Source organism: Argiope bruennichi, chromosome 5 (assembly GCF_947563725.1).
Source record: "Argiope bruennichi chromosome 5, qqArgBrue1.1, whole genome shotgun sequence".
Taxonomy (NCBI): Eukaryota; Metazoa; Arthropoda; class Arachnida; order Araneae; family Araneidae; genus Argiope; species Argiope bruennichi.
This window is the reverse complement of record NC_079155.1, coordinates 3,181,015-3,199,473: the sequence shown is the minus strand read 5'-3', so window position 1 is coordinate 3,199,473 and position 18,459 is coordinate 3,181,015. Positions and strand designations below refer to the sequence as shown.

The window sequence follows — 18,459 nt, the reverse complement described above, 5'->3', positions numbered from 1 at the left end:
GCATTCATGTTGATTGTTGTCAAACTAACAGGAAAGACCTAGGACAACTTCCCGGTACAATCATCAAGAATCGTCCCATTGCCAAGAAATGGAAGTAACGTGCATATTAAATTAAGAAAGACATTCAGTATGATGATTTAAGCTATTGGTATAATTGGCAACGACTTCAATCGTACCGATAGTAGCGGTGTAAATGTACTAGAAAAATATTTCACATTTTAGCGATCTCTGTTATAAAGCCTTTATTAGAAAGTTTAAGCAAGAAAGTTTTTCATCATCTTAGCATTTATCATATTATAACATATTAATTTAAAAAGTACATAATATTTACACAAAATTGGTTTCTGTTTTCAGTTATACTTTGATATCGATCATCATATCTGGACGCTCAATAAGTAAACATTCCAAATTATCATTTAAATTTTTAGTCTTATTATAATAGAATTGAAATCAACTTATCTTTCAGCATAACATCCTATGTCTGCATGTTTTCAGGTTAGCTTGCTGTAGCTCAAGGGAATGTGGCAGATTGTTCAAGGCATCACTAGCCTGGTTGAAGTATCCGACGTAAAGACTGACTATGAAACTTTTCGTCTGCATTACACTTTCACTGTAGGAGTTCTATTGACTTTCTTTATCATAGTGACCACGAAGCAATTCGTGGGTTCTCCCATCGTGTGTGACTTCTTGGGCTCTGTTACACCCGATGTCATCAACAGCTATTGTTGGATTCACTCTACTTATGTCATACCCAAGGCGTTTTACAAAGAAGTAAGCATCTTTGCATCTGTAGTATTCAATGCATTCTAATAAAAGGATTAGTGCATTAGTAGGGTTCCAAATTAAATTTGTCGCTATTTTATGCTTTGAAGAGGTAAAGTAAAAATTATAGTAAATAAATTCAAAAGGAAAGGAAATAGATACTTGAACATTTAATTTCTCAAATTATAACTAAAATTTGGACAATTTTGTTTGTAGTCCCATGAATTCATTAGTAAACTAATTAATTAATAAATATTTACGAAATATGTTATTGAGCTAGTACAACAAAAAGATTTAGAGAGCACTAGATGTTCATAGATAACAAATAATTTGCATTTCAAATTCTATGATAAACTTAATAGCCTTAAAACTTATAAAGCTTAAAATATTGCAAAGGGAGCATCTCATTAATACGGAAATTGAGCATATAGAAAATATTACTTCCTTAATGTCTGCGATACTAAATTATATAATTAAGACTATTCGCTTGTACTAGTAAAAATAATAAATACAACAGTTCAAGTGAAAGCTTTGTGAAGGATGCTTGTAAATTCATTTGTTTCATTGCAAGGTACAAACTATTCAGTCCGAAGAAATTGTAAATGTTTTGACAATGAAAGTGATTTATTTAATTCTAAAATTATGATTATTTATTGTGAAATTTTTCTTAATCGAAGCATATTAAAGTAATTGATTCAATGGAGAACCAGACACATGAAAACAGGTAATCTAAATAAAGCGTAATGGATTACACGATATTGCAGACACATGCAAAGGAAAACAAAAAAAATATTGCCAAACAAAGTTGGAACTGGAAGGCTTAAGCTATTTTTATATTCGTTCTGTTCGGAAGATGTACAAGAGTCACGAATTGTTAAAATGCATTATTAGTGACAGCATAATTAAAAAATATAGCATAATATTGTTTTTGACCTTCGGCCTTTGTTTTCAAAATTTTATTTTAAACAAAAACTCTTATTCAATCATCAATAATAGAATGTAATCATACCTATAGAATGTTACTAATTTAATAGCACATTTCAAACGAGACATCCAGTTAAATTCTACCACTTCCTGGTAAATTCGGTGATCATTTCATTTCTTCAACTTATTTTTGCATCGGCAAAATTTAATAATCGGTATACACCAAAGTACAATTATCAATTCTAAGTAGTATATTCCAGATCAATGATCAATCTAAAAACGAAGTTGATTACCTACTTATAAGAAAATAGACAGAAAAAATTATCGGCACCCACTGATTTTACTTTCTTATCTAAAGGTTGGCGTCGAAGTTCCTCATCCAGGCATTGATGGAACCCAAGATCCCAAAGAATTCCGCTACATAAAATACTACCAATGGGTGTATTTCATGTTGTTCTTCCAAGCAATTCTCTTCTATTTCCCAAAATGGCTTTGGAAAAGTTGGGAAGGAGACAAAATGAAAAAGATAACGAAAGAACTGGAGAACGTTTTGCTTCCAGAGGAAGAACTGAAAGAAAAATTCAAATCAGTGACCAATTATTTAGTTAATACTTGGAAATCTCACGACACTTATGCAGCCAAATATTTCTTTTGCGAGTTTTTGGCATTCATCAATGTTGCCGGGCAATTCTTCTTCTTAGATCTTTTCTTTGATGGCCAATTTCAGAATTTTGGTTTTAAAGTGATTCAATTTTTTGAATCTGATCAGCAAAACGCTAGTGGCAACTTCACCGACTATGTTAAAGGGGATCCCATGATAATGCTATTTCCTCGTGTGACCAAGTGCATATTTCGCAAGTTTGGAAGATCTTCCTTGATAGAAGTGAATGACGTTCTTTGTGTCATGGCCTTGAATGTCATAAATGAGAAGGTTTACCTTTTCCTCTGGTTTTGGTTCATCGCGCTCTCCTGTTTCACTCTTTTGGCAGTTTTCATGGACTGCTTACTAATGATTTCCCCAAGTACGAGGATTTACACTTTGCAAGCGCGCTTTCATTTAATGGATGAAAAAGATTTGAGGGTTTTAGTGCGGAAAGGTTCCTTTGGAGATTGGTTTTTGATTGATCTCATTGGCCAAAATATAGATCATATGCTTTTTTCGGAAATCGTGTCAACAATCGCCAGAAAACTCACCCATGACTATAAAGTAGTTTGACAGATGGATTGTTAACTCAATTTTATCATTTCAAAATTCTATTTCATTTTAAATCTTTAAAATGTAATTGAATCCCTTTATTACTTATTTTCCTGGATTTTATTCTTACTTCGTCTTGATAATTTTACTCTTTGTATTCGTTTGTTTGTTCTTATAAAATTTTAGAAACTTTTAATGCCAAGGCGTAAGATTTCAGTAAAAACGAGATATGATCACTCCATTTAGGTGTGAAGGAGCCAATGTAGTTTATTTGTTATATATGCACTCTATTAGCTAACAAAGCAAGTTAGCAATAGGTTGGGTTATGAAGAATCACCACCATGCTCATGAATCGCGAGCTTTCACCGTTAGCAACGTTTGTGAAAATCATTGGTTGATAACAGTGCGTGAACAGTATTGGTGAATTTTCTCCTCATTTGCTATCAGCTCAGCTTGTTGTGCGATACTATATTTATTCTTATTTCAGTGAACATTAACTAATGACCGATCTCACTCTTGACCATCTGTCTTTCCTATGTCTTAAACTTTGAAATACTGATTTTCTACACGCAAAAGAGGATTTCACAGTCAAAAGAAATCAAATGAACCCTTTTTCTGAAATCAAATAAATTTTTCTACTAAATTGGAAATATTTAAATAAAAATATATTTTAAATTTTGGAACATCAAACATTACGTTTAAGGTTTAAGCTTATATATTGCTCTGTCTGTTAATTAACAACTATCAATAAGATTTAGCTACCTTTAGAAGAATTCTTATTTATTTCATACGAAAGATTTTTTCTTTGAGTCCTTTATTGTCAGGAATATGGAAGTATAAATACTTGTTTATCATTTATATTCAAAAATTATCTCTAAAAAGAATAATATTTTAAAACTGACCTCAGATGTAAAAAATGAAAATTGGATTGATGTTTCATGAAAATGAACTAATTAAAAGCCTGGATTTATCCTCACTTTTAGATGTAAGTATTTTTGCTTCATACTTAATTAGCTTTCAGTATTCTTATATAATTCATAATTTTACCTTGGATCTACTGTGGATTGAACAATTCTGAATAGTAGTTTTCTCTAAAACATCATCTGTAACTTGCTTTTGACCATTTCATTTATCAATATTAAACTATTTATAGAATAATAAAATTGCAAACTTATTTACAGTTATCTATCAGTTTAATTAATAAAACAAATAATTATATACAACCTGTCATTTGCTATGCACTGTCAGATGCAAATAAGTACGTTCCAGACAAGGTGATCGTTAACGGCAACAATATTAAAAAATGCTACAGCATGATTTTTTTTTTGTTGTAGAGAATAAAAATTTCAATTTCAGCATATTGGTTCATTTTTCTAATTTGTTTCCCCTTGATCTCTCAGACAGATTTAAAAGACATCATTGAAATACGTAAACATATCCCAATACAGAACAGCTTCGCAATCGCGCTTTTTTTCTGTTTCAGAGTCATCTGATTCCGAAATTGCTTCGTGTATTCAGAAACTTGAGTTAAGCTGCCATTGAAAAATATTCAACAAATCTTTACTTATAGACAGACATAGCTCGACATTTTAGTTATTCCTCAGTATTTAAGCAGTTGGCAAAACATCATATTCGTTTGTATTAACAGCAAATAGATTCATTTTAAATTAAAATTTTATTTTCATTTTTAGAATTTTGTTCCATTTTTAGTTTATTAAAATCCATTAAAATACAATAAATAAATATAATTTAATAAGTTTTTGAAACTGTTATATATAAATATATATATATTTAATTCTCATAAACAACTCATCGCAAAATCAATTGCGAACTCTACTTATTGCTGAAGGCTACTGCGCAGCTGCTCTCAAATACATATTTTGGATTAAAATAAATGTGAACATATATATAAATCAACTTCTGTATCTCAATCCTTAAATTATTATTTAAGTTCTGAAAATGCATTAGAACTAAAATGTTCAAATAAACAATATTCTTGTTCCTTTAACTTATATGAATTACCTACGAATGAAAAATTTCCCTTCTCTCTTGCATTCATTTATGCTAAAAGTTTTATTCATAAACTGAACCATTTGTAAAAATTCATTCAAAGATAATCTGAACACGTATGCACGTTGAACATTTTCTATTAATTTCATAATAATTTAAGTCTTCCTCATAAGGGTTTTAACCTAAACTTGTGCCTTATTAATTTAATGCAAAATTATTTTAATATATATTAATTATTTATAATTATTAAATTTATTTTTAAAGCTATTGAAATCATAATTATGATCCATGCGCAATTGTAAAATAAGGCAGATATATATACATAGAAAAGACTTTTTATCTTTTATAAGAAACTACTTATTTAAAAAAAAAGGAAATTAAATAATTCTTAAAACTAGAAATGAAATCAATCCTTTCATTTCTGTTAAGTTTTTCTTTTCTTTTTTTCCCCAAGTTACGAAAACATTTTTCCGAATAAAAAGTTTCGAATATATAGTTACATAGAGATATAAACTATACATTAAAACACTTTCAAAATATTGTTTTGGTGAATAAAAAAGTAGGCTCTTATCATTTATTATTATTAGTATCAAATGTCATCCTAAACTAATCTTGAGTCTTAACACATTTTTATACAAAATTGGAGTTTTGTAGAAGAAACATTTTAACGAAAAGTTATCAAATTTGGTTCAAAAATTTCTTCAAAATTCACATCGGGGACAAAATGTATGAAATGTTAAACGTTCACATCGGAGAAAATTGTGAAATTTTAATACTAATCTTTGCTCATTAAAACATCAAGAGAGATTTTGCAGTTATTCCGCAATACCTTTCATAAATAGTGTTGCGCAAAATTGAATTTTATACCATTTTAAAATTCAAAAAAATTATCTTTTTAATAATATTATTTTATAATTCGTATATTTTTTATTTTGAATTTTGACATTTTTTTTTATGTATATGTGTTCAGCAATTGATATCATTTTTGACATAGAATTCACGCAATTTTCATTGATTCATCCATTATTTTTATTTTCTTTTTTGGTTGAAATCTGAAGGAGAATTTTATTTATTACCTGCGCAATTTATACGAAGCATCAATAGAAACCCGCACAGTGGTAATCTTCATATGACGAATATCGGTGGAAGCAAAACAACCAGTGACATAAAATAAAGCTTTGAAAATAGAATGTTATCGATAGTTACACTATAGACCAGAGATTCTCAACCTGTGGGGCGCGAGAATATCCAAGAGAAAATATTATTTTAAAAAATTGATTAACTGATTGAAAGGAAAGCACACATACACATAGAATACAAAATACATTTCGACATATTTAATAACTTATTAAAGTAAAACAACTTACTAAATCAAAACTTACTTAATCAAAACATACTAAATTAAAAACTAATTTAATAATTATTAGTGACTTTCTTGGGCCTGTCTTGAAAAGCAAAATTTTTTGAAGGAAGGCTAGGTATTAGAAATAGCCACTCTCAGTTCTGTTTCTATATTTTGTCTTCAAAGATGCCACAGTAGAAAATCCAGTTTCACAAAAGTTGGATGTTGAAAATGATAGTAGATTGTGAAATGCCCTTGTTTTTAGTGCAGAAAAATCATCCTTACTCCTGCTCAAAATTCAAATAGCGATTTATTACTAAATTGTCTTTTAGTTTCGCCACTTATCGTGAAGTCTATGAATTTTTCTTCCTCATCAATTGAGAGTCCTTCAGGAGTTTCATGAAATGGATCCCTAACCGACTCGTAACTTGCTATCAGTTTGTCGTCAGCAAGAAAATACTTTTTAAAATTCTTTACCAGCATGGCTAAAAGATTTTCAATGGTTACAAAACAAATTTAACATGTTCTTCTTCAGCCTTGTAAGTTTTAGTACAATCATCCACATTTGCAAACATTGTTAGGTTTTTTGCTTTAAATTTCTGCTACACAATTCCAATTTTCTACAAAACGAATTAACTTTATCACTCGTATCCAACATTCATATGTGTATTTGCTCCTTGGAGTTGAAGATTCAAGTTTTTTAATTTATCGAATATGTCGACCAAGTTCCTCAATTTCATCACAAATAAACCATCGCGAAAATTCTCGGCGTCCGCCCTGTTTTCTTCTGCTAGGAAATTGGCGATTTCTTCTTTTTATTCATAAACACGTTGCAAAAATTTCCCACGTATTGACCATCTTGCCTCGCAATAATATAGTAATGCTGAATGTACTGAAACCCATGTCTTTACAAAGTGCGGAAAAGATTCTAGATTTCAAGGGTCTCATTTTTATATAATTTACTACGGTTACAACCGTAGTTAACACAATATTCAGACAAAGACTCACGCATTCGAAGCCAAAGCTTCTATGTGTCAAGCAACTTCGAGAAAAGCTGACACAGTACATCTTCGGCTATATCGCCAATTCGACGAGCAACAGTATCATTTGAAAGAGGTAAGGACTGCAATTGTTTTGAAAAATTATCTCCGAACATAGTTTCTACAATCTCAATTGCTGTTGGTAAAATTAGCTCTTCACTAATGGTGTGAGGTTTTTACATCTGGCTATTTTATATGAACTTTGTAAGATGCAAGTAAGGTTTTTTAATTCATAGACAAAGTTTCTTTAAAAAGGAATTTTGCTTTTTATATGATTTTAATTTTAATTCGAAAAATTCTCTGGGTTTGATGAAGCGTTTCCAAATGTTGTTTACCCCTCAGGGGCTCATCTTCTTTAGGTGAGTACGGGTGTCCCAATCCTGAGGTACCCAGGGATCTTTACTCCCTTTATGTTTACTCTCCTCTAAGCCTTTTACGGTCTGCTTGATTCTTCCTTCCCTCGAGGGTAAGCGAGGGACTTCTCCATGAGAAGCTGTTGCCGCTCTGTTTGCTTCCTGCTTCTCATGGACAGCAAATACCCCCACGTGTTTGCCGTGCGTGGCGACCCATTAGACGGGTGGTGCACTGTGGTCCCCGGTGTATCAATCGGTTGGTTCTTAGTCACCTGAGTGTCTAGCCTGCTAGGGATCAAGCGAAGGGGTTACTCCTTGGGCTTGGCGTTAAGGGTGGTCACTGTCCCCGGGGGTAACTCCGAGCGTATAGGTAACCTATTAGCACTATGATAAGTACTGAGGCTGGAAGTGCCCAGAGCCAGTGGCTGCCATCCCTTATTGGGCTCCGTGGTGGGCGGTGACGTCGGGTCTGAATTTCTACCAATGTCGTATGGGCAAACGGAAATCTGCTCCCTTAGGTGGGCAACAAATTGTTTCAAACAACTCAATGACAGCTATCTTTCCAACTTTTTTCTCGTGAAAAGAGTTTCCAAAACGAATGAGACTTTTCTTTTGGTATTTCCTTTCTTAGTTGAAAAAAGCATCACTGAAAATATCGGAGAAGTAAAATGCACCAAGAAACTTCGTTCCGGGGACTTGCTGTTAGAAGTTCTGTCCCGGAAACAATCGCAACAAATAATGAAATTGAAAGCATTTGCTGATATCCAAATCACCGTTTCTCCACATGTTTCTTTAAATTCCTCCAAGGGAGTTATCTCCTGCGGAGAAATGTTTAATGATGAAGAGGAAGAAATTCTCAAAGAATTGAAAAGCCAAGGGGTGAGTCATGTAAGACGTATATCCATACGGAGAAATGGCAAACTCCATGAGACAAAGCATTTAATTTTGACATTTGGTTTTCTTCATTTACTTCAGCGCTGGTAAACCCAAAATTTAAGTATTCTTGAGAATATTTTGTTGATTTTATTTTCGGAACCACGCTCGTCTGTGTACTTGTTGATGCTTGACTATCGTCTGATGCTTGCTTACTTTCGCTTAAAAATTTATCCATGAGTCTGCATAAATCTACTGCTGTGAATATTTAATATGGTGAATTGCAATTAGCACGAAAACATATATAACATACACATTCAAGATAGATTCGATAGCGATAAAAGGACCGACTCCAATGAGACTGGCTGGAATTGAAACTTGCGTTATCGAACATTTTCCTTCTTCCTATGAGAAAATATTTACTCCGCGCATGCTCGAGACAGCATAGGTCGTGTGGATTCCCCTCCACAAACATTGCTTATTTTTTTCACTTTTGTTTAGTCATGCTTCTGTTTTATTTCTTTTATTATTCAAAAAAATGTATTCCCAGTTTCTAAATTTAGCTCACTCCGTCTAGGTTAACTTTCATTAACGATTTTTTTTATTTTCATATTCTTTTAACGTTATCTCCCTGTTTGGCTTTCATTTCAAATATAGTACTTAAATTTCCCCGCTGTCATTCGCTTCATCTGTTTACCACCGGCTTGTCTAAAATGCAAGATGTGGTTTCTCGGCAACGTTGGTTCGCTTTTACTCTTGTTTTGGCAGTTAGTTAAAAATAACATAAAAACAGAATCCAAAATACTCAATATACATTATTGTTGTATATATTTTATTGTAAGTGGGGGGGGGGGCGAGATGAAAATTATGATTGAAAACTGGGCCGCAAATACTGAAAGGTTGAGAAACGCTGCTATAGACGATCAATGGCAAACTTAATAAATGAAAATAAAGGCGCAGTAAAAAAGGAAGTTAATGTTTCTTGCAAACGATCACATTAGAAATGAAACTATGTATTGATCATCCATGTTCTCTAATTTGCTGTTTGCCGAATCAGCAAGGAAGTAAACTTCTCCCGAAGGATCAGCAAATGCATTCTGTGAATTCACCAGGAAAATAGTGAACCAAAAATGAGTTAAGGAAGATTTTTCAATCATTCTTATTCCAAATTAAAAAGCAATGTTTAAATAAGAACCTAATAAGATTTAATAAGGATAGCGGAATTAGAATGTCAGATAGATTCATTTTAGTTTCTTGGAAAAGTTACTATTTTCTTAAAAAAACTTTCCAAAATTCAGCAAATTATGTCAGAGGTGTAAACCAAATCCCTGAAGATTGACAAGTGCTTGTTCTCTTTAGTGGTGCGTTGATTTTCTTTTCTAATATCATTAGAAATTATATTATTAAGAATACCTTAAAATATTAAATAAAATCATTTCCTACTTTAAACTTTCAAATTCAGATTTCGAGAGTCGTTATTTATCATTACGACTCAATCACGTCATGTCACATTTTACAGCCATATGATAGATAGTATGAACGTGGCAATCACATACATTCTTTTTTTATATATAAATGTAGATTTTTTTAAAAAAATAAAGTACCACGGAAGACATGCAATTAGAAGATAGAATACTCGGAGTCGAAATTCGTAAGATTCATTTGCATAATGAATAGATATCGAATAAAGCTGTTAAAAATAACTCGAATCGAATATCTCTCACATTTTGATGTTTAAAAATATTTTTCTAAGGCAATCAAAAATATCAAAATCATTCGTTATAAATAGGATGATAATAAAACACAACTATTATTCCCGGTGAATCAACATTCAAATGGACACAACTAGTTTCTAAGTAAAACAAAGAATAGATTTAATAGCATTGTCGCAGTTATATAAGTGATACAATGGAACAATTGTTACAAATAAGTGACATGCATGTTAACCGTTTATTCAGAGTGACACTTTATGAAAGCTCCTGGTTTTGAAGTATATACTTCTATGTCTCTCTAACTGATGAAATTTTTTAACCTGTGCTATTATAATAAAATTTCATCACAAGTATCTCTATCTGTGACTACACTGAAGAGCAAGAGAAATGGGTATCCTACTAAATATCTTGTAAACTTCCCACACCCAAAACGAAATGGAATGAACACGACTAAAGTTTGAAGGTATAGTGGAGGCAATTCACATTATGAATTCTACTGGGCAGGCTACAAATCTGGAGGAGTGTGATGTGGTAGAGATTTCTTCTGAACAGGATGTTGAAAGGCATTACAATTTCGTTCAATAATGTGCATATCTGGCTAGTTAGATGATCAATGGAAGTGTCTCAAATCAAAAGAGTATTCCTGGAACTATTCTACTTCAATTATTCAAGTATGGGGTGCCACTTTGTTCTCCTGGAATTTTCGAAATCCGTCAGAATGCACAATGGACATGAATGGGTATAAGTGAACGGATAGGATGTTTACGTATCTGTCATTTATCGAATTCAGCACTGGATATATCAGAGATTCCATATCACGTAAACTGCACAAACACCATATCATCCAAAGGATTTGACATTCCCCTGTTGACATGTAAAGTCCAGAGATTGATGAGGCCGTCGCCACACTACATCCATCCGCCCGACACAAACGAGATTCGTAAGGAAAAGTTCTGTGTTTCAAGTCATTAATAGTCTAATAACATTATTGGAGCTCCTGAAGAAGAGTAAAAGCTTTACATCATGCAATAAAAATGATACTGGCACTTGTTGACACTTGAGCAATGAAGTCACGCCAATTTGAGAAAGATTTGCCTGTCTATCTCGTTCAGAACCATTCATTATATTGATATCCTCCCACTGTAGCAGCAAAATTCAAGTTAACAGCTTTGTCAGACACATATTGTCTTTTAAAGGTGCTGTTGATCAAATCCTGCTTCGCTGATTAATTGCACAGCTCTTTTATTTGTATAAGCACACCTATAGGATTTTTTTCTGGCTCTTCAGTATGATTAAAGGAAAACCTGAATATTATGAATTAATTCTCCACCTATCATAAATTGAATGAATTTACTTCTTATAATACATGTCGAATATGAAGAGCCTATTTCATGTTAGAATCAAATACTCCAAGAACGAAAGCTGTATGGCGTCATCGTTCATTAAAAGAAAAGCATGGAAATAACATTGCATGTGATCTTTTAATATAATTTACCAAGCATAAATTTGTTTCATTAACGCAATTGATGCCATGTAGATTAAAATGCAAATAATCCGTCATGACCCTATTTTATTCAACTTTTTAAAATCGTTAAAATCTTTTCTAATCAGCAAGAACAAGCATGACCAATCTTCTTCAGTTTCCTATTGCTTCTTCATTTTCAATGATCAGCAAAACAAAGCGGACTAAATTCTTATTAAAATGAAAATTTTAGGCTATTAGTAATCAATTTTATTAAAGGGCTTGAAACAAAGAAGAATTTGATATCCAAAAATCTTTTTGCCGCCCTAATGGCACATACAGAATATTGATAAGAAATGCAAGAATAAATTCTAGAAATTCTTTATAGCATTTAAAGATAAACCCAGTTCTCAAAAGGTTTATGTTATCGCTCTCTCTGAAGAAATAGAACAAAGATTTTCTTCTTAATCCCTTTTTGAATTTTAGGGAGAAATATTTTGACCTGCTGCAATTTTGAAAAGTTTATTTTAAAAATATTCTTTCGTAAACTGTATTCTGTTCAATTGTAAAATAAATGCGGTATTAAGCACATGAATTCTTCTTAGTCTCTTCTTTCACATTTAATGATGAAGATTAACGAGTCTGTCTCTGTGTATATGTTGGCTCCCTATAGGCTAGACCATTTAGTCTGCAGTTACCGAATTTAGCAAATATATACCTTGAAAAATAAAAATGTGCCCCTCGAAAAATTTCTTTAAAATTTTAATTCATTAAAGATGGAATTGAATACTGAGGCAATGAGTTTCGAAAATATTGTTGTTCAAAAATGATTTTTACAAAGTTTTAAAATTTTAAAAGTTGTCTTTATAACGAGAACAATTTAATAAGCGTGTAAATTTCTCCGGCTTGTATTTTGACAATTTTTTAAATATAATTTTTGCGCAATTTTCTACAATAGAATACATTATTAACCTGAAATTTAAGCCATTTGTTATTGTTTCATAAAATATTCAATTGCGTGGATTTTTTTATTGCTGAATATTAAAAAAAAGTTTTAGTTTAATATTAATGGAATTTACAAGACGAATTGAAAAGTGATGTAAGAGTTTCATTAAAGATAGAAGATCGATTATCAAAACATTTACTTTTCCATACTGCTATGATGTCATGAGAGTTTTCTCCATTAGAAACGTTTGTGTACATGGAAGTTGGAAAAGAAACTAAATCTGGTTTCCATGATTTGCATATAAACATAGAGTAATTCACACCAATACAAATTTTGAATTCACTGTTCATCATGGTGTAGCTACTTTTATCAATGAAAACCATTATTTTATAGAATAAAATAATTGTTTGTTTGTTTTTTTGCTTAATAATTTTTAAAGTGATATTATTCTTATTTGTTATTAGAACGTTATTCTGACGTGTTTGTTAGTTCTTAAAACTTCCATTGTATAAAGTGTGAAATTTTCTAATAATAAAAGAATTCTTTAGTTTGCATTAGAATTATTTCAGTAAATCTAAATTAAACAACTTTAATGCGTTAGAATGTATAATTAGTTTGAATAATTTTATTTAAACTATCAATAGGTTCCTTTTGGTTTCTTATGAAATATTTAGTAAATATTATCATTAGATATGCTATGTAAAGAACACTTAACAAAGTCTGTTACAACCTTAAAAGTCTTTACTCTTTTTTTAATATTTGTAAAAATTTATGCGATGAAAATTTAGCTCATCTTGTTCATGAATGTTAATAAAAGAATCTACTAGTAATTATTCCTCCTCTGTAACATTAGCATATAAAAGAGATGAAATTAGAAAAAGTCGTCTTTGTATTGATTATCGTAAATTAATTCCCTTTGCAAATCTGATGCAGAGACTCTCCCTAGAATAGATATCTTATTAGATAAATTATGTACTGCCAAATTTTTTTCAAGTTTGGATCTTGCATCTGGATATTGGCACATACCCTTACATGAACAAGGTAAATATAAATTGGCATTTGTAATTACTGAAGATTTGTATGAATTTCAAAACCTAACTTTTGGCTTTAAAAATGAACCTGCAATATTCAATAGAACTATTCGTAGAATTTTAAATAAACATACATTTTCAAATTTTGCATATTCTTATTTTGATGACATAGTAGTTTTCACAAACTCATTAGAGGAACACTATGATCATTTCAAACAGATTTTTCAAATGTGTGAAAAAGAAAACATTAAATTAAAATTTTCTAAATGAGTACTTGCTTAAGATAAAATTAATTTCTTGGTGTATGAAGTCAAAGAAGGATGCATTTCTATATTGAAAGTAATAAAAAATTACAACCTCCAAAAATGTTAAACAACTACAAGGTTTTCTTGGTTCTGTAAATATTTATAGTAAATTTATTGATTCTTATGCTAAAATAAGAGAACCCTTAAATAATCTTCTTAAAAAAATACACCATGGCAATGGATAGAAGACTGTCAAAAAGCTTTTGAAATGTTAAAAAATAAATCGATAATTAAACCAGTGTTACAACTATATAACCCTAATTTACCTCTTCGTGTTTTTTGTGTTGTTTCTCAAGTAGCCATTGAAGCTGTTCTAAAACAGCCTGACTGTTCTGGTAAACTACATCCTGTATCTTATCATTTAAGAACTTTAGGCCCTTATGAAAAAAATTATTGCATAACTGAGTTGAAATGTTTAGCAATAGTAGATGGTCTTGATAAATTTTATTACTATTTACATGGGAAAAAATTCATAATTCATACTGATCATGCCGCCCTTGTTTGGCTTAAAAATGTAAAAAAATTTAAGGGAGAGATTATTTCGTTGGTTTTTAAAACTAAGCATGTTTGATTATGAAGTTAAATATTTAAAGGGAACAGCTAATGTTGAAGCTGATATGTTATCAAGGCATCCTACTTCTCATTATCTCCAACATTCTGTGCATTTATTGGAATTAGATGATATAAAACACTATCAAAATTTAGATAATTTAATATAAATATAAAAATATTAATGATGTACTTATAGTTAAAGAGAAAAATTTGTTTAAATTAGCTGTACCTTTTCTCTTTGAAGAAAAGTTTTGCAAAAGGCTCATAAATAATTCGGGCATCCAAGCACTCAAAAAAATGATAAATTTAATTACTCCTCAGTATTATTGGTCTCATACTACTCAAGATAATGCACTTTTTGTTAAATGTTTTTGTTTAGATGTATGTCAATTAAATAAAAAGAAAAAGAAAAAAAGATTTGGCCTTTTACAGGCTGTGCCCCCCAAAGATCGTCCTTCTGAATGTCTATCTGTCGATACTGTTGGTGGATTTAGCTATTACAATTCAACTAAAAAAATTCCTTCATATAGTAATTGATCATGCGAATAGATATGTTCGGGCTTTTCCTTCCAAAAATGAAAATTCTGAAACTTATATTAATATATTAAAGCAAGTTTTACAAATTCAGGTTCCTTCCAAATTATTAACTGATAGAAATTGTGCTTTTACCTCCTATAAATTCAAACATTTCCTCAGAAAGTATAGTGCCAAGCATCTGTTAACATCTTCACATCATCCACAAAGTAATGAGAAATGTGAAAGAATTAACCAGTCAATAGTAACTAAATTAAAGTGCAAGGTCAATTCTTCTCCTACTAAAATTCCTTGGACTAAACTTTTAGATTAAATAATAAAGGAATACAATTTAACACCAAATTCAGTTACAAAATTTCCTCCTGCATATTTGTTATTTGGCACTTTACCTTATTCTCCTTCCTTAACTCAAAATCAATTCTATCCTCCAACAGAAGAAGCCAGAAAATTAGCTAAAAATAATACAATAAAATATCATGATAAAAATAAAATAAGATATGATGCTAGATTTATGGATTCTCCATTCAAACCTTGTGACATTGTAATGTATGAGGAATTTAATTATCGAAATCGTAGAAAATTATCTCCAGTATTTTCAGGTCCATATAAAATAGTAACTAAACTTTCAGATGTAAATTATGCAATAACTAAACATAACTAAACAAGACGCATTAACAAACAAAGCTACTAATACTGTCCATGTATCAAAATTAAGAACATATTACCCACCAGAAAAATTGAAATTAAGTTATGAATAATAATTAAAAAAATCCTTTTACTTCCCATGTTTCTTCCACATAATAACCACCTAAGTTTGACCCGTTGTCTCATCTCGTAAGAGTTAGTTTAACTTTTCTTCATGATGATGTGATAGGCGCCATCACAACATAAATTCAAATACCTCAGTCTTATTGAGATGTGAGTATAGGATCAACAACACAACTAATTTCTATCTCTTTCTATTTTTATCCTGGATATGTTGCTCTCCACTTTGGAAACAAATATTCCTGGGTGAGAGTAGAAGGAGAATAAGAATTACGTCCCCCATCTTGATGTCCTAATTTTGGGTCATTAAGTTTCACCCACTACTAGAAATTGGTGGACAAGGTTGAACTGTTCACCACCAATTGGCTAACTAGAGGGTCAAAAGTTTTTTTTTCTTCTTTTAAAATTACACATTTTTATGTCATTTGTTTTGAGTATTAATGTTATAATAAGAGTATTTTGAATCTCATATTATTGTTTTCAGATTCAAGTGTTACATACAAAAATCAGAACTATGTTGATATTTTATTATTATATAAGTTAAATTTATTATTCATTATTTTACATCAAATTTGATAATTTGATGAGCCTTATACTAGTTAAAGGACACTGTGTACAGGCATTCTTTTGATACAATCCTCACCAAATTGAGACAATATTGCAGACTGAGAGATTATAGACTGAGTTTCTGCAGAAAATTATTTTTATATTGCACATTTAAATATTATTTTTGGTGTTGCTGAGTATTTAAGTTTATCTAATATTTTCAGATATCACTTTATCTTTTTTATGTTTTACATAATCTTGTTCAAAATGATTTTTATATTAATGTAAAGGTAAGGGAAACTCAGGTATCACTTTTAATATGCCTTTAAATTTTAATTTTTCTTACTTGAACACCTCTGTAAGGTATGGCTGTGTGTCAAAGGACCTGACGCACTTCCACACTTTGCGGTGGGGGAAAATTGTAATGATATTTTAAACTCTAATTTCAATTTAATTAATTTCCAAGGTTTTATCTTAATTTAGCCCATAGTAATTTCATTCTAAAATATTCTATTATTTCGTGATCCAATTGAATTAATTAAGTATACTTAATTAATTCAAGGGAAGCTTTGTAAAATTGCTGAATCGGCTAAGCCTAACTTTCCCACACTCCGCGTGAGGGGATAAAATACCGCTGACGAGACAAATTCTTTTTTAGAAGATCCTTGTGTTTCCATTACCTCGTCCACGCGTGTAGCAAAAATCCCAATCGAAATCTTAATAATATATTAACACTGTAAAGAAATATTTTCCAGATCAAAATCTCAGGTTATTTAAAACTAGGGATAAAACGTTCAAGATCTTTTCCCTCCTTCCTTTCTGTGTTGTGTGTAGCTCGTCGCTTCTACTGTAAATAATGCGTGCTTCTCCAAGATGAAATAAAACGACGTCATGAAATTGAAAGTTTTTTCTCTGTCTTTGTAACTACATTCCGCTTTACATAAAATAATGCTTACACACATACACACATATAGATGATGATTTTATTGAAATATAGTCAAAGATTAAAACTTAATTTCGTAACATATTTTGCATGTTTGGAGATGTTTATCTAATAAATCAATGCGAACCAAACGATTTCACATTGAAATTACTCTGTAGGAAATTATTGATTTGAGATTTGACTTTGTAAAATATTGTTTTTCACACCATTATTTTGTATTGATTAAAGGAATGCAATAATTGATAACTTTTATTACATACTTTCTTTATTTATTATGAAATGTTTTTCTATGGAACTTTATTTTCTTTAATTAAAAATGCAAGTAAAATTTCTTTTTTAAATAAATGCGTCATTTTTTATTGGGGAAATTCTTTTAATTTCATTTTACAATAGCAATCGATTTTTATTGCATTCTTATTCGGTTAAGAAATTTTTTTATGTATCTAGAAGTGGAATGACAAAATAAAAACGAACTATTTTAACTAATTTTTTTCACAGTCATGAACATTATCACATTTTATTTTCAGTGGAAGTTTGACCATTGTTTGATTGCATTGCAAATTGTATGCAGCATCAGAAGAATTCTAAGAGCTCAAGTACAATATTTAAAGGGATAGAGCATATTTTGTGTAGAAAAATTTCTAACTTCGGAGGAATTATGAAATGAAAGCACTAAATGAGATCTCCAAATATCTCCAGAAAGATTCATGCCTAAACAAAGGGATGGAGAATGCTGGATGAGATATCCTACGCTTTATTCATGTTTTTTGAACCATTCTACGTTCTACACCATTCCAAAGTACTTATAAGTTTGATGCCATTAAAAAAGTAATTGATCCCAGAGAATAAAATCTAGACAAAATCGATGCTCATAATATGTTAGAGTGTTCCTATAGTGATGAATTTTAACTCTCTTTCATATATGACTGACTTCACCAAGAGATCCCAACACATGTCAATATGGAGAAATATCTATCTTTTACATTTGGCAAGAGATAATCATGAAAAAGCTCCTCTCCGGACATTCTCCAGCCTGTGGGCTCCTGGTAGGAAGTCAGATCAGGTTAGATATCATTGGTTTCAAGGTAGGATTCTCTAAAAAATTCGCCTAGTTAACATAATAAACTACGGTATTACTTCTAATGAGCGTTAAATCCATCGAAT

General features: G+C 30.9%; 1 protein-coding gene across 1 annotated transcript; it reads left to right on the top strand.

Moving 5' to 3' along the window:
- Nucleotides 1-519: 519 nt before the first annotated feature.
- LOC129969025 (innexin shaking-B-like) lies at nt 520-2,902 on the top strand. The gene is made up of 2 exons (XM_056083424.1): nt 520-771; nt 2,045-2,902. Exons 1-2 carry the CDS (start codon nt 520-522, stop codon nt 2,900-2,902), a joined length of 1,110 nt encoding a protein of 369 aa, XP_055939399.1.
- Nucleotides 2,903-18,459: the final 15,557 nt, after the last annotated feature.

Bases quoted from the DNA above. Each gene is read 5' to 3' on its own strand.
- LOC129969025 (XM_056083424.1), top strand. From the start codon at position 520: ATGTGGCAGATTGTTCAAGGCATCACTAGCCTGGTTGAAGTATCCGAC. The intron at 772-2,044 runs GTAAGCATCTTT...TCTTATCTAAAG, and splicing joins CCAAGGCGTTTTACAAAGAA to GTTGGCGTCGAAGTTCCTCA.